This window comes from Oncorhynchus tshawytscha, linkage group LG25 (genome assembly GCF_018296145.1).
Source record: "Oncorhynchus tshawytscha isolate Ot180627B linkage group LG25, Otsh_v2.0, whole genome shotgun sequence".
Taxonomy (NCBI): domain Eukaryota; kingdom Metazoa; phylum Chordata; class Actinopteri; order Salmoniformes; family Salmonidae; genus Oncorhynchus; species Oncorhynchus tshawytscha.
The window spans coordinates 46,005,888-46,020,047 of NC_056453.1; the positions used below are offsets into that span (position 1 = coordinate 46,005,888).

The 14,160-nt window shown below is 46.8% G+C and overlaps 1 protein-coding gene across 2 annotated transcripts in view; it reads left to right on the forward strand.

Annotated features, from left to right (window-relative positions):
- Window positions 1–1,693: 1,693 nt before the first annotated feature.
- Window positions 1,694–14,160, forward strand: part of LOC112255138 (striatin-like) — a 58,142-nt gene continuing 45,675 nt past the window's right edge. For both annotated transcript variants that reach the window (XM_042305793.1, XM_042305794.1), the window contains exon 1: window positions 1,694–2,079. In XM_042305793.1, coding sequence (XP_042161727.1) covers window positions 1,873–2,079 — 207 coding nt within the window. In that variant the 5' untranslated portion in view covers window positions 1,694–1,872. The remainder of the gene's footprint in view (window positions 2,080–14,160) is intronic.

Below are 14,160 nucleotides of genomic sequence, written 5' to 3' on the forward strand. Positions count from 1 at the left end.
CTATATGAAATTGTTTTAAGAAGATCATACCAAGGATCATTTTGCTATTTGGTTTTGAATTTTATGACCCCTTATTAAAGTATAAAAAAATATCAAAAATAATATTTGATGAAAAAATATTTTTGTCCGTACTGCTATTAGCCAATACAAACACATTGAATAACAGATTCACAACATTAAACGACAGAGTCCCCCCCCAAAAAATCTAAAGGAAGTTTGTTGTGAAGTGTCAAATTAAAATCAAATCAAATGTATTTATAAAGCTCTTTTTATATCAGCAGATGTCACAAAGTGCTGTACAGAAACCCAGCCTGAAACACCAAACAGCAAGCAATGCAGGTGTAGACGCAAGGTGGCTGGGAACTCCCTAGAAAGGCCAGAACCTAGGAAGAAACCTAGAGAGGAACCAGGGGGCTGTCCAGTACTCTTCTGGCTGAGCCTGTCCTATGTCTGAGTGAATTAAGAAACAAATATATTTAACCCCTTATTTTTGGCTCTAAACAGTCTCCATATATAAGGGAAAGGGGGATACCTAGTCAGTTGACCAACAAAGGGGGATACCTAGTCAGTTGACCAACAAAGGGGGATACCTAGTCAGTTGACCAACAAAGGGGGATACCTAGTCAGTTGACCAACAAAGGGGGATACCTAGTCAGTTGCACAACTGAATACCTTCAACTGAAATGTGTCTTCCACATTTGTTTTATTTGAACCTTTATTTAACTAGGCAAGTCAATTAAGAACAAATTCTTATTTACAACGACGGCCTACCCTGGCCAAACCTGGAAATTCTGGGCCAATTGTGCACCACACTATGGGACTCCCAATCACAGCAGGATGTGATACAGCCTGAATTCGAACCAAGGACTGCAGGGACGCCTCTTACACTGAGATGCAGTGCCTTAGACAGCTGCACCACTCAGGAGCCCCACCCCTCTGAATCAGAGAGGTAAGGGGGGCTGCCTTAATCCCAGAGAACAGTGGGTTAACTGCCTTGCTCAGGGTAACAGTGGGTTAACTGTCTTGTTCAGGGTAACAGTGGGTTAATTGCCTTGCTTGGGGTAAGAGTGGGTTAACAGCCTTGCTCAGGGGAACAGTGGGTTAACTGCCTTGTTCAGGGGAACAGTGGGTTAACTGCCTTGTTCAGGGGAACAGTGGGTTAACTGCCTTGTTCAGGGGAACAGTGGGTTAACTGCCTTGCTTGGGGTAAGAGTGGGTTAACAGCCTTGCTCAGGGGAACAGTGGGTTAACTGCCTTGTTCAGGGGAACAGTGGGTTAACTGCCTTGTTCAGGGGAACAGTGGGTTAACTGCCTTGTTCAGGGGAACAGTGGGTTAACTGCCTTGTTCAGGGGCAGAACAACATATTTTTACCTTGTCTGCTCTGGGATTCGATCCAGCAACCTTTCTAGTACTTCTATTCATTTCCCCCCCAACAGTTACAGGGGACTTTCAGACTAGTCTTGTGAGGTACGTGGGCATCCTAGAGCAAAACAGGTAAATACAATCAATAGATACAAATACAGATATCTTAAATTGACGGAGTAGTATGTAAATGTTTTTATTATGCAAATTGTGTTCCTTATGGTTTGTCCACTCAGTGTTGATGTGTCCCCTTGTGGTCTTGTGTGTTTTCTGACTACATCCATACATGGTGTGGGCGTGATGACGTTCTCCGACGTCAGTCAATGACAGCTGGCTGTCAGAAAGCCCGAGACACAGAGAGACACAGAGAGACAGACAGAGAGAGCTGTCAGTATACGGTAGTAGTTACTATCCTTCCGATTGAACACCGTACATTCATTTGGCTTGGCGAACAATCTCACGAATCAGCGACACAAAAGAGGCGCTGTCACTCTGTCCGAGCCCAGGCCATGGACGAACAGGCAGGGCCCGGGGTTTTCCTCAACAACAACTCTATCTTATCGGGCGGTGGGAAAGGACTGCTACCGGAGGGCGACGCAGCGGAGGCAGCCAGGTCACCGTACAGTATCCCGGGGATCCTACACTTCCTGCAACACGAATGGGCCCGCTTCGACGTGGAGAAGGTGCAATGGGAGTTGCAACGCGCCGAATTACAGGTGAATAACTTTGATATTTTGTATATTCACTTTTTTGAAAGGATGATTTTGGTGAAATGGCAGGTTTGTCCAATGGTCTTATCAGGATAGCTACATAGCTATTCAATGCATAAATGGGATTGTTTTAGTTAGCATTAGTTAGCGTGCATTGTCTCCTGGTTGGTTAGTAGCTATTCTGTCTTGACAAGCTACTAGTTAGTTAGTTGAGTCGTGAGGACAACTCTAGCTTGTCTAGCTGCATGTAGTTAGTTCTGGATGAGGTGTGATTTACATGCTATTTTAGTCCTTTTTCAAAAACTAGCTAATGTTAGTTAGCTAATCTGTTGTCTAGTGCCTTAAAATTGGATGTTTATTTGTGTAGCAAACTCACTAGCAAGTTAGTAACTGGCATGGCAAAGCTGATGAAACCTCCCAAGAGTGACTAACCAGGTAGTCGGCTAACTAATGTTATAGCAACAATCTAGCAAACCAACTGGTTAGCTAGTCAATCTGCTCCCTCTGCTGTTGTCTTGGAAAATACAGGCATTGAAGCTGCTGAACCCTGTGATGGTATAAAGTTAATAACGTATTACATGACCTGTATCTGAGTGATGCCACCCCCCAATGAACCCACTCCACACATTATGCATTGGCCATCTGAAGATGGAGGAAGGACAGAACAATCTGTAGGGGACACAGACGTTTCCTGTGTAATGGCTTTTCCTCCTTCCTGCCCCCCGACATCTTTTCCCCCTTCCTGCCCCCTGACATCTTTTCCTCCTTCCTGCCCCTCTTTGCCTCCTTCCTGCCCCCGACATCCTTTCCTCCCTCCTTCCTGCCCCCCCATCTTTGCCTCCTTCCTGCCCCCGACATCTTTTCCTCCTTCCTGCCCCTGACATCTTTTCCTCCTTCCTGCCCCTGACATCTTTTCCTCCTTCCTGCTGCCCCCGACATCTTTGCCTGCCCCTCGACATCTTTGCCCCTTCCTGACATCTTTTCCTCCTTCCTGCCCCCGACATCTTTGCCTCCTTCCTGCCCCCCGACATCTTTGCCTCCTTCCTGCCCCCCGACATCTTTGCCTCCTTCCTGCCCCTTCCTGCCCCCGACATCTTTGCCTCCTTCCTGCCCCCGCCCCCGACATCTTTGCCTCCTTCCTGCCCCCGACATCTTTGCCTCCTTCCTGCCCCCGACATCTTTGCCTCCTTCCTGCCCCCCGACATCTTTGCCTCCTTCCTGCCCCCCTGCCCCCGACATCTTTGCCTCCTTCCTGCCCCCGACATCCTGAGTTCAGTTGTCACTGTTATGATCTGAACAAGGCTCAGCTGGCACTCGGACATACGCTCACGGCCACACTGTTGTTCTGCAGCAGGGGCCAGGGATCGCGCCGGAGGAGGTGGCTGCCATTTTACGGGATCCTAACCAATTGTTCTATTGTGTAATGTGCTTTGACGTTATTTGTAACTTATTTTGTACATAATGTTGCTGCCACCGTCTCTTATAACCAAAAAGAGCTTCTGGGAATCCGAACAGAGATTACTCACCTCAAACTGGATGAAGGTTTTTTCTTTAACGAGTTGGACGTGAAGGATTTACTCCAGACACCCAACAAGGCCCAAATCCCATCATTCACATGAAGAAGAGACGGAGATATCGGGGTCGTAGGTCAGGGGGCCTTGTAAGGATCCGAAAAAAACTCTAGACCACCTTTGATCCACACAGAGACACATACAAAGCTCTCCCTTGCCCTCCATTTTGCAAATCTGCCGCAGCGCCAGACGGATTACCGGAAGTGTACTCCGAGCATTTGCCGACCAACTGGCAAGTGTGTCTATTGACATTTTTAACCTGTCCCTGACTGAGTCTCTAATACCAACATGTTTCAAGCAGACCACCTTAGTCCCTGTGCCAGGACAACAACCTCTCCCTCAACGTGATCAAGACAAAGGAGATAATCACGGTCTACAGGAAAGCGGGCCGTACCGGCCCCCATTAACATCGACGGGGCTGTAGTGGAGCGGGCCGAACCGGTCCCCATTAACATCGACGGGGCTGTAGTGGAGCGGGTCGAGAGTTTCAACTTCCTTGGTGTCCACATCACCAATGTTGTTGTTGATCCGATTTAGGAGAAAAGGGCATTCAAACATCTTGCTGTAATTTTCACACATGCTCCACATTAACCCCTAGGAAACATACATTTTAGGAAGAGTCTTATTGGTTCCAAACCGCTTCCATTTAAGAATGATAGAGGCCACTGTGTTCTTGGGGACCTTCAATGCTGCAGAAATGTTTTGGTACCATTTCCCAGATCTGTGCCTTGACACAATCCTGTCTCGGAGCTCTACGGAAAATTCCTTCTACCTTGTTACTTGGTTTTGCTCTGACATGCACTGTCAACTGTGAGACCTTATATAGACAGGTGTGTGCCTTTCCAAATCATGTCACATCAATAGAATTTACCACAAGTGATTCCAACCAAGTTGAAGAAACATCTCAAGGATGATCAATGGAAACAGGATGCACCTGAGCTCAATTTTGAGTCTCATAGCAAAGGGTCTGAACTTACTTTTAAATTTGTAATTAATTTATCAAAAATGCAAACTGTTTTCACTGTCATTATGGGGTATTGTGTGTAGCTTAATGAGAAATGTTTTATTGAATCCATTTTAGAATACAAAATGTGGAACAAGTCTAGGTCTGAATACTTTCCGAAGGCCCTGTAGGTTGATAGGTTATCGTTTCCTCTTACCTGGTTGTAAAACATTCTCTCCTTGTCGAGCAAGAATCTAGTGAATCCACATGATCCCAGTGTGACGTCATTACCGAGTCATCAACTCTCTATCACCGCTTAGCCGGTGGAGGTTTGGATGATCCATCTTTCACAGGCCTTAGTTATCTACTGGCATGGTGGATGATCTGTCTTCACAGGAGTCGATGCTAATGCTAGGCCTTAGTTATTTACTGGCATGGTGGATGATCTGTCTACACAGGAGTCGATGCTAATGCTAGGCCTTAGTTATCTACTGGCATGGTGGATGATCTGTCTACACAGGAGTCGATGCTAATGCTAGGCCTTAGTTATCTACTGGCATGGTGGATGATCTGTCTACACAGGAGTCGATGCTAATGCTAGGCCTTAGTTATCTACTGGCATGGTGGATGATCTGTCTTCACAGGAGTCGATGCTAATGCTAGGCCGTAGTTATCTACTGGCATGGTGGTGCCAGCTGCCACATTAAAGAACCCCAACAATATGAAGAGACTTGCTTGGGTCAAGATTCTTCAAAGTAGCCACCCTTTGTCTTGATGACAGCTTTGTACACTCTTGGCATTCTCTCAACCAACTTCATGAGGAATGGTTTTCCATATTTTTGGCTGCTTTTTTTTCACTCTGAGGTCCAACTCATCCCAAACCATCTCAATTGGGTTGAGGTCAGGTGATTGCGGAGGCCTGGACATCTGATGCAGCACTCCATCACTCTCCTTGATCAAATAGCCCTTACACAGCCTGGAGGTGTGTTGGGTCATTGTCCTGTTGAAAGACAAATGATAGTCCCACTAAGCCCAAACCAGATGGGATGGTGTATCACTTCAGAATGCTGTGGTAGCCATGCTGGTTGTGTGCCTTGAATTCTAAATAAATCACACAGTTTCACCAGCAAAGCACCATCACACCTCCTCCTCCATGCTTCACGGTGTGAACCACACACGCAGAGATAATCCGTTCAGCTACTCTGCGTCTCACAAAGACAGAGGTTGGAACCAAAAATATCAAATTTCCACCGGTCTAATGTCCATTGATCGTGTTTCTTTGCCCAAGCAAGCCACTTCTTAATATTGGTGTCCTTTAGTAGGGGTTTCTTTGCAGTAATTTGACCATGAAGGCCTGATTCACGCAGTCTCCTCTAAACATTTTGAGATGTCTGTTACTTGATCTCTGAAGCATTTATTTGGGCAACAGACGTAACTCAGGATCAGAGGTAATTCTGGGTCTTCCTTTCCTGTGGCTGTCCTTATGAGAGCCAGTTTCATCATAGCGCTTGATGGTTTTTGCGACTGCACTTGAAGAAACTTTCAAAGTTCTTGAAGTTTTCCTTATTGACTGACCTTCATGTCTTAAAGTAATGGACTGTCATTTCTCTTTGCTTATTTGAGCTGTTCTTGCCATAATATGGACTTGGTCTTTTACCAAATAGGGCTATCTTCTGTATACCAACCCTACCTTGTCACAACACAACAGATTGGCTCAAATGCATTAAGAAGGAAAGAAATTCCACAAATTCACTTTTAACAAGGCACACCTGTTAATTGAAATGCATTCCAGGTGAGTACCTCATGAAGCTGGTTGAGAGAATGCAAAGGGTGGCTACATTGAAGAATCTCAAATATAACATTTTGATTTTAACACTTTTTTGGGTTACTGCTTGATTCTAATTGTGTTATTTCATAGTTTTGACGTCTTTCCTGCTATTCAACAATGTAGAAAATAGTAAAAATAAAGAAAAACCCTTGAATAAGTAGGTGATTACAAACTTTTGACCAGTACTGTACATGTCACGGTGGCTGTTGTTCAAAAGAAGTTAGTTTTAGGCCCTGATCATATTGTGCAACAGCTAATGAAGCATGTGATCAGTACCCAACAGAGACTGCAGATCAATCTTCACCTGGAGGGGAAGCAGCTACTCCGTGCTTGTGGAAAACACTGCCTATATTGGCATCATTTCTCACACACAATGTTCACATCATCTAGAAGCAACTTTTTTTTTCAGCTTCAAAATCAATTTTTAGATACTTTTGGATGATGTCACGTGGCCTTTTATTGTCCCCGGCACAAGGTGCACCTGTGTAATGATCATGCTGTTTAATCGGCTTCTTGATATGTCACACCTGTCAGGTGGTTGGATTATCTTGGCAAAGGAGAAATGCTCACTAACAGGGATGTAAACAAATCTGTGAACAAAACTGGAGAGAAATAAGCTTTTTGTCCACATGGAACATTTTTAGATATATTATTTTAGCTCCTGAAACATGGGACCAATACTTTGTGTTTTTATTTTTGTTCAGTGTAGCTACCTACCTACCCCTTCCTCACCCCTTGATAACCCCTCAAGCTCTGGCCTGATGCAACTGCTTTACCTCAGTGGACTGAGAGACCCTTATCCTCTGGCCTGATGCAACTGCTTTACCTCAGTGGGCTGAGAGACCCTTATCCTCTGGCCTGATGCAACTGCTTTACCTCAGTGGACTGAGAGACCCTTATCCTCTGGCCTGATGCAACTGCTTTACCTCAGTGGGCTGAGAGACCCTTATCCTCTGGCCTGATGCAACTGCTTTACCTCAGTGGGCTGAGAGACCCTTATCCTCTGGCCTGATGCAACTGCTTTACCTCAGTGGGCTGAGAGACCCTTATCCTCTGGCCTGAAAAAGCAGTCAGTCAGCCAGTGAGGACTGTAACGTTGTTAATAAAACGCTTCCTGTTTTAAAAAATAATAAATATGATGGCCCACTTGACTCATAGCAGCATTCCAGCCAAGGTTAATGTCTGATTGGCGAGTGAGGGATGGAGTGTGAGGGGACTGTCGAAGACAATAATTTTCTAAAGAGCTACCCTCTCTTCCGTATATCCTGTCCCCTCTCCATAGTCCCCGACTGTCTCTAACACTGGACTCTGAAGGACACTTGGGAGGGATGGAGGGATGCTGAACCAAAATCCTTCTTTAACGACCTGTCCTCTGTTCACTCCCTAATGCTCTTCCTCTGGCCTCTCCTCCCTCCCTGTCACTTGTACTGGACAACAGTGGCTTGTTTCAGCCACATCAGAATATAGCTAGGCTAATAGGAATACCAAGTATTCTATGCTCTGCTCTCCAGTGTCTCTCCAGCCTAGGCGTTTTGGCACTTCTCAACATGGCATCCTCCTGAATGTAGATGTGGACTTCCGCTCTGTGTCTGTGGACGTCGGCTCTGTGTCTGTGGACGTCGGCTCTGTGTCTGTGGACGTCGGCTCTGTGTCTGTGGACGTCGGCTCTGTGTCTGTGGACGTCGGCTCTGTGTCTGTGGACGTCGGCTCTGTGTCTGTGGACGTCGGCTCTGTGTCTGGGACGTGGTGTCTCTGTGGACTGAGACAGGAGAGAGAGAGTGGTGTCCACTACTGTGTCTGGACTGAGACAGGAGAGGCTCTGTGTCTGTGGACCTGCAGCATGGACTGTGACTGGAGGACGTGGGCTCTGTGGAGCATGGACTGAGACAGGAGAGAGTGGTGTCCACTACCTGCAGCATGGACTGAGACAGGAGAGAGAGAGTGGTGTCCACTACCTGCAGCATGGACTGAGACAGGAGAGAGAGAGTTATGTCCCCTGAGTTGTACCTGGCTGTAAATGTTTAGTCTCTCCTGCTCTGTGGTAGGACTGGAAGGGTGTTGGTCTGTGTAGTCTCATATAGGTAGCTACATGTGTACTAAGTAGGTAGAGACAATGTGTACCTCTGACTCCCTCAACACCTTATTTATATAAGAAAACACAGACCCATCCAATATAGGCTCTAGCTACGCACAGTATTGAACACAAAGAACCTGGATGGATGGCTGGCTGACTGGATGGCTGACTGGATGGATGGATGGATGGATGGATGGATGGATGGATGGATGGCTGGCTGACTGGATGGCTGGCTGACTGGATGGCTGGCTGGCTGGATGGCTAGCTGACTGGTGGCTGGCTGACTGGTGGCTGGCTGGCTGCTGACTGGCTGGCTAGCTGACTGGCTGGCTGGATGGCTAGCTGACTGGGTGGCTGACTGGATGGCTGGCTGACTGGATGGCTGGCTGACTGGATGCTGGCTGACTGGATGCTAGCTGACTGGCTGGCTGGCTGGCTAGCTGACTGGATGGCTGGCTGACTGGGTGGATGGCTGGCTGACTGGGTGGATGACTGGGTGGATGGCTGGCTGACTGGGGTGGATGGCTGGCTGACTGACTGGGTGGATGGCTGGCTGACTGACTGACTGGGTGGATGGCTGGCTGACTGACTGACTGGTGGATGGCTGGCTGACTGACTGGGTGGATGGCTGACTGACTGACTGGGTGGATGGCTGGCTGACTGACTGGGTGGATGGATGGCTGACTGGGGTGGATGGCTGACTGGGTGGATGGCTGACTGGGTGGATGGCTGACTGGGTGGATGGCTGACTGGGTGGATGGCTGGCTGGCTGGCTGGCTGACTGGATGGATGGCTGGATGGATGGCTAGCTGACTGGATGGATGGCTAGCTGGCTGGCTGGCTGACTGGATGGCTAGCCGAGTGGATGGTTGGCTAACTGGAAGTATGGCTGACTGGATGGCTAGCTAGCTGGATGGCTGACTGGATGGCTAGCTGGATAACTGACTGGATGGCTAGCTGGATGGCTGACTGGATGGCTGGCTGGATAACTGACTGGATGGCTAGCTGGATAACTGACTGGATGGCTAGCTGGATTGCTAACTGACTGGATGGCTAGCTGGATTGCTAACTGACTGGATGGCTAGCTGGATTGCCAACTGACTGGATGGCTAGCTGGATTGCCAGCTGACTGGATGGCTAGCTGGATTGCCAGCTGACTGGATGGCTAGCTGGATTGCCAGCTGACTGGATGGCTAGCTGGATTGCCAGCTGACTGGATGGCTAGCTGGATTGCCAGCTGACTGGATGGCTAGCTGGATTGCCAGCTGACTGGATGGCTAGCTGGATTGCCAGCTGACTGGATGGCTAGCTGGATTGCCAGCTGACTGGATGGCTAGCTGGATTGCCAGCTGACTGGATGGCTAGCTGGATTGCCAGCTGACTGGATGGCTAGCTGGATTGCCAGCTGACTGGATGGCTAGCTGGATTGCCAGCTGACTGGATGGCTAGCTGGATTGCCAGCTGACTAGATGGCTAGCTGGATTGCCAGCTGACTAGATGGCTAGCTGGATTGCCAGCTGACTAGATGGCTAGCTGTATGATGGCTAGCCATCCAGTCAGCTAGCCATCCAGCTCTGGTCTCTCATTGTTGTGACTCACAAGGCTCTGGTCTCTCATCGCTGTGTGCTTGTAAACAAACCCCACGTGATTGGGGACTATATCAAATCAAGCTTTATTTATACAGCCCATTTCTGACATGGAATGCAACACAATGTGCTTTCAGGAAAGAAAACTATGAAATTAAAAGCTGAAATATTTACTACACAACAAACAAGATAAAAAAAGCAAAAGAATGACACCCTGAATGACTGAAAAGCAAAGCTACAAATGTGTTTCAAGATCTCTTAAATATGTCCACAGTTTCAGCCCCCCTCAGGTTCTCTGGCAGGCTATTCCAGAGGCTGGGGTCAAAGTAACTAGAGGCCGCCTCTCCATGCATCTTGGTCCTAGGCTTTGGGATAGTTAAAAGGCTGTCTCTTGGTCCTAGGCTTTGGGATAGTTAAACGACTGCCTCTCCATGCCTCTTGGTCCAAGGCTTTGGGATAGTTAAAAGGCTGTCTCTCCATGCCTCTTGGCCCTAGGCTTTGGGATAGTTAACAGGCTGCCTCTCCATGCCTCTTGGCCCAAGGCTTTGGGATAGTTAAAAGGCTGTCTCTTGGTCCTAGGCTTTGGGATAGTTAAACGACTGTCTCTCCATGCCTCTTGGTCCAAGGCTTTGGGATAGTTAAAGGCTGCCTCTGGGTCCTTGGCTTTGGGATAGTTAAAAGGCTGTCTCTCCATGCCTCTTGGTCCTAGGCTTTGGGATAGTTAACAGGCTGCCTCTTGGTCCTATGCTTTGGGATAGTTAAATGCCTCTTGGTCCAAGGCTGTCTCTCCATGCCTCTTGGTCCTAGGCTTTGGGATAGTTAAAAGGTCTCTCCATGCCTCTTGGTCCTAGGCTTTGGGATAGTTAAAGGCTGCCTCTTGGTCCCAGGCTTTGGGATAGTTAAAAGGCTGCCTCTCTGGTCCTAGGCTTTAGGATAGTTAACAGGCTGCCTCTTGGTCCTATGCTTTGGGATAGTTAAAAGGCTGTCTCTCCATGCCTCTTGGTCCTAGGCTTTGGGATAGTTAAAAGGCTGCCTCTTGGTCCTAGGCTTTGGGATAGTTAAAGGCTGCCTCTTGGTCCCAGGCTTTGGGATAGTTAAAAGGCTGCCTCTTGGTCCTAGGCTTTGGGATAGTTAAAAGGCTGCTCTCTCCATGCCTCTTGGTCCCAGGCTTTGGAAAAGATAAAAGGCTGTCTCTCCATGCCTCTTGGTCCTTGGCTTTGGGATAGTTAAAAGGCTGTCTCCATGCCTCTTGGTCCTATGCTTTGGAATAGTTAAAAGGCTGCCTCTCCATGCCGCTTGGTCCTAGGCTTTGGGATTTTTAAAAGGCTGCCTCTCCATGCCTCTGTGGTTGGCTTTGGATATTTCCCAGTTAACTTACTTAGGCTGTCTCCATGTGTTGGCTCTAGGATTTGGGATAACTTAAAAGACTGTCTCTCCATGTCTCTTGGTCCCAGGCTTGGGCTTTTGTGTTCCTTTAGGATCATTAACTAAGACTGTCTCTGTGTTGGCTCTAGGATAATTTCCCACTAAGACTGTGTCTCTGTGTTGGCTCTAGGATCATTTACCACTAAGACTGTCTCTGTAGGCTGTCTCTGTGTTGGCTCTAGGATCATTTACCACTAAGACTGTCTCTGTGTTGGCTAAACATTTACCACTAAGACTGTCTCTGTGTTGGCTCTAGGATCATTTACCACTAAGACTGTCTCTGTGTTGGCTCTAGGATCATTTCTCTGTGTTGGCTCTAGGATCATTTACCACTAAGACTGTCTCTGTGTTGGCTCTAGGATCATTTACCACTAAGACTGTCTCTGTGTTGGCTCTAGGATCATTTACCACTAAGACTGTCTCTGTGTTGGCTCTAGGATCATTTACCACTAAGACTGTCTCTGTGTTGGCTCTAGGATCATTTACCACTAAGACTGTCTCTGTGTTGGCTCTAGGATCATTTACCACTAAGACTGTCTCTGTGTTGGCTCTAGGATCATTTACCACTAAGACTGTCTCTGTGTTGGCTCTAGGATCATTTACCACTAAGACTGTCTCTGTGTTGGCTCTAGGATCATTTACCACTAAGACTGTCTCTGTGTTGGCTCTAGGATCATTTACCACTAAGACTGTCTCTGTGTTGGCTCTAGGATCATTTACCACTAAGACTGTCTCTGTGTTGGCTCTAGGATCATTTACCGCTAAGACTGTCTCTGTGTTGGCTCTAGGATCATTTACCGCTAAGACTGTCTCTGTGTTGGCTCTAGGATCATTTACCACTTTAACTATGGCCGTGTTGTGGTGGGTATGAAAACCAATTTTTCAAAAATACAGTTCACACTTGATTTAGCTGTTTGAACACCAATTTCTCCAGAAGTTTGATAAAGAATGGAAGGCTGGAGACTGAAGAAAGATGCTAAGAGCTTTTCTTCAGAAGGTGTTTCACCATAGCAGTTTCTAGTGAGGTGGGGAAAGTGCCCGAAAACAGGGAGGGATTAACAATAGCTTGTACTTCTTCAGATATGCTATTAAAAAGAGTTTTGAAGAAGGTGGTGGGGATAGGATGGAGAAGGCAGGTAGAGGGCTTAAGTTGTGATATCACTTTCCTGAGTAGGTCTGTGTCAACCAGGGAAATAAATCCACAGTGCCTTTGTGTGGTAGGCTAGGGCTCATATCATCAAACTTCTCATCAGGTCTTGACTGATACCCAGCCTTGTGTTGGTTGTCTTATCTCTGAAATATGCCACAAACTTCCATGTGGAGGAACATTCACAGGTATGATTTATCAGGCCATCAATGGTGGAGAAGAGCACTCTCAAATTATTCTGATTTAATAGTGACCAAGTACGAAAAATGAGCCCGTCTGGCATTTCTAATTGCCATACTTTTATTTATGTTTTTTATTTTACCTTTTATTTAACCAGGTAGGCAAGTTGAGAACAAGTTATCATTTACAATTGCGACCTGGCCAAGATAAAGCAAAGCAGTTCGACAGATACAACGACACAGAGTTACACATGGAGTAAAACAAACATACAGTCAATAATACAGTATAAACAAGTCTATATACAATGTGAGCAAATGAGGTGAGAAGGGAGGTAAAGGCAAAAAAGGCCATGGTGGCAAAGTAAATACAATATAGCAAGTAAAACACTGGAATGGTAGTTTTGCAATGGAAGAATGTGCAAAGTAGAAATAAAAATAATGGGGTGCAAAGGAGCAAAATAAATAAATAAATTAAATACAGTTGGGAAAGAGGTAGTTGTTTGGGCTAAATTATAGGTGGGCTATGTACAGGTGCAGTAATCTGAGCTGCTCTGACAGTTGGTGCTTAAAGCTAGTGAGGGAGATAAGTGTTTCCAGTTTCAGAGATTTTTGTAGTTCGTTCCAGTCATTGGCAGCAGAGAACTGGAAGGAGAGGCGGCCAAAGAAAGAATTGGTTTTGGGGGTGACTAGAGAGATATACCTGCTGGAGCGTGTGCTACAGGTGGGAGATGCTATGGTGACCAGCGAGCTGAGATAAGGGGGGACTTTACCTAGCAGTGTCTTGTAGATGACATGGAGCCAGTGGGTTTGGCGACGAGTATGAAGCGAGGGCCAGCCAACGAGAGCGTACAGGTCGCAATGGTGGGTAGTATATGGGGCTTTGGTGACAAAACGGATTGCACTGTGATTGACTGCATCCAATTTGTTGAGTAGGGTATTGGATGCTATTTTGTAAATGACATCGCCAAAGTCGAGGATTGGTAGGATGGTCAGTTTTACAAGGGTATGTTTGGCAGCATGAGTGAAGGATGCTTTGTTGCGAAATAGGAAGCCAATTCTAGATTTAACTTTGGATTGGAGATGTTTGATATGGGTCTGGAAGGAGAGTTTACAGTCTAACCAGACACCTAAGTATTTGTAGTTGTCCACGTATTCTAAGTCAGAGCCGTCCAGAGTAGTGATGTTGGACAGGCGGGTAGGTGCAGGTAGCGATCGGTTGAAGAGCATGCATTTAGTTTTACTTGTATTTAAGAGCAATTGGTTGTTAACACAGTGTCCAAAGAAGGGCCGGAAGTATACAGAATGGTGTCGTCTGCGTAGAGGTGGATCCGAGA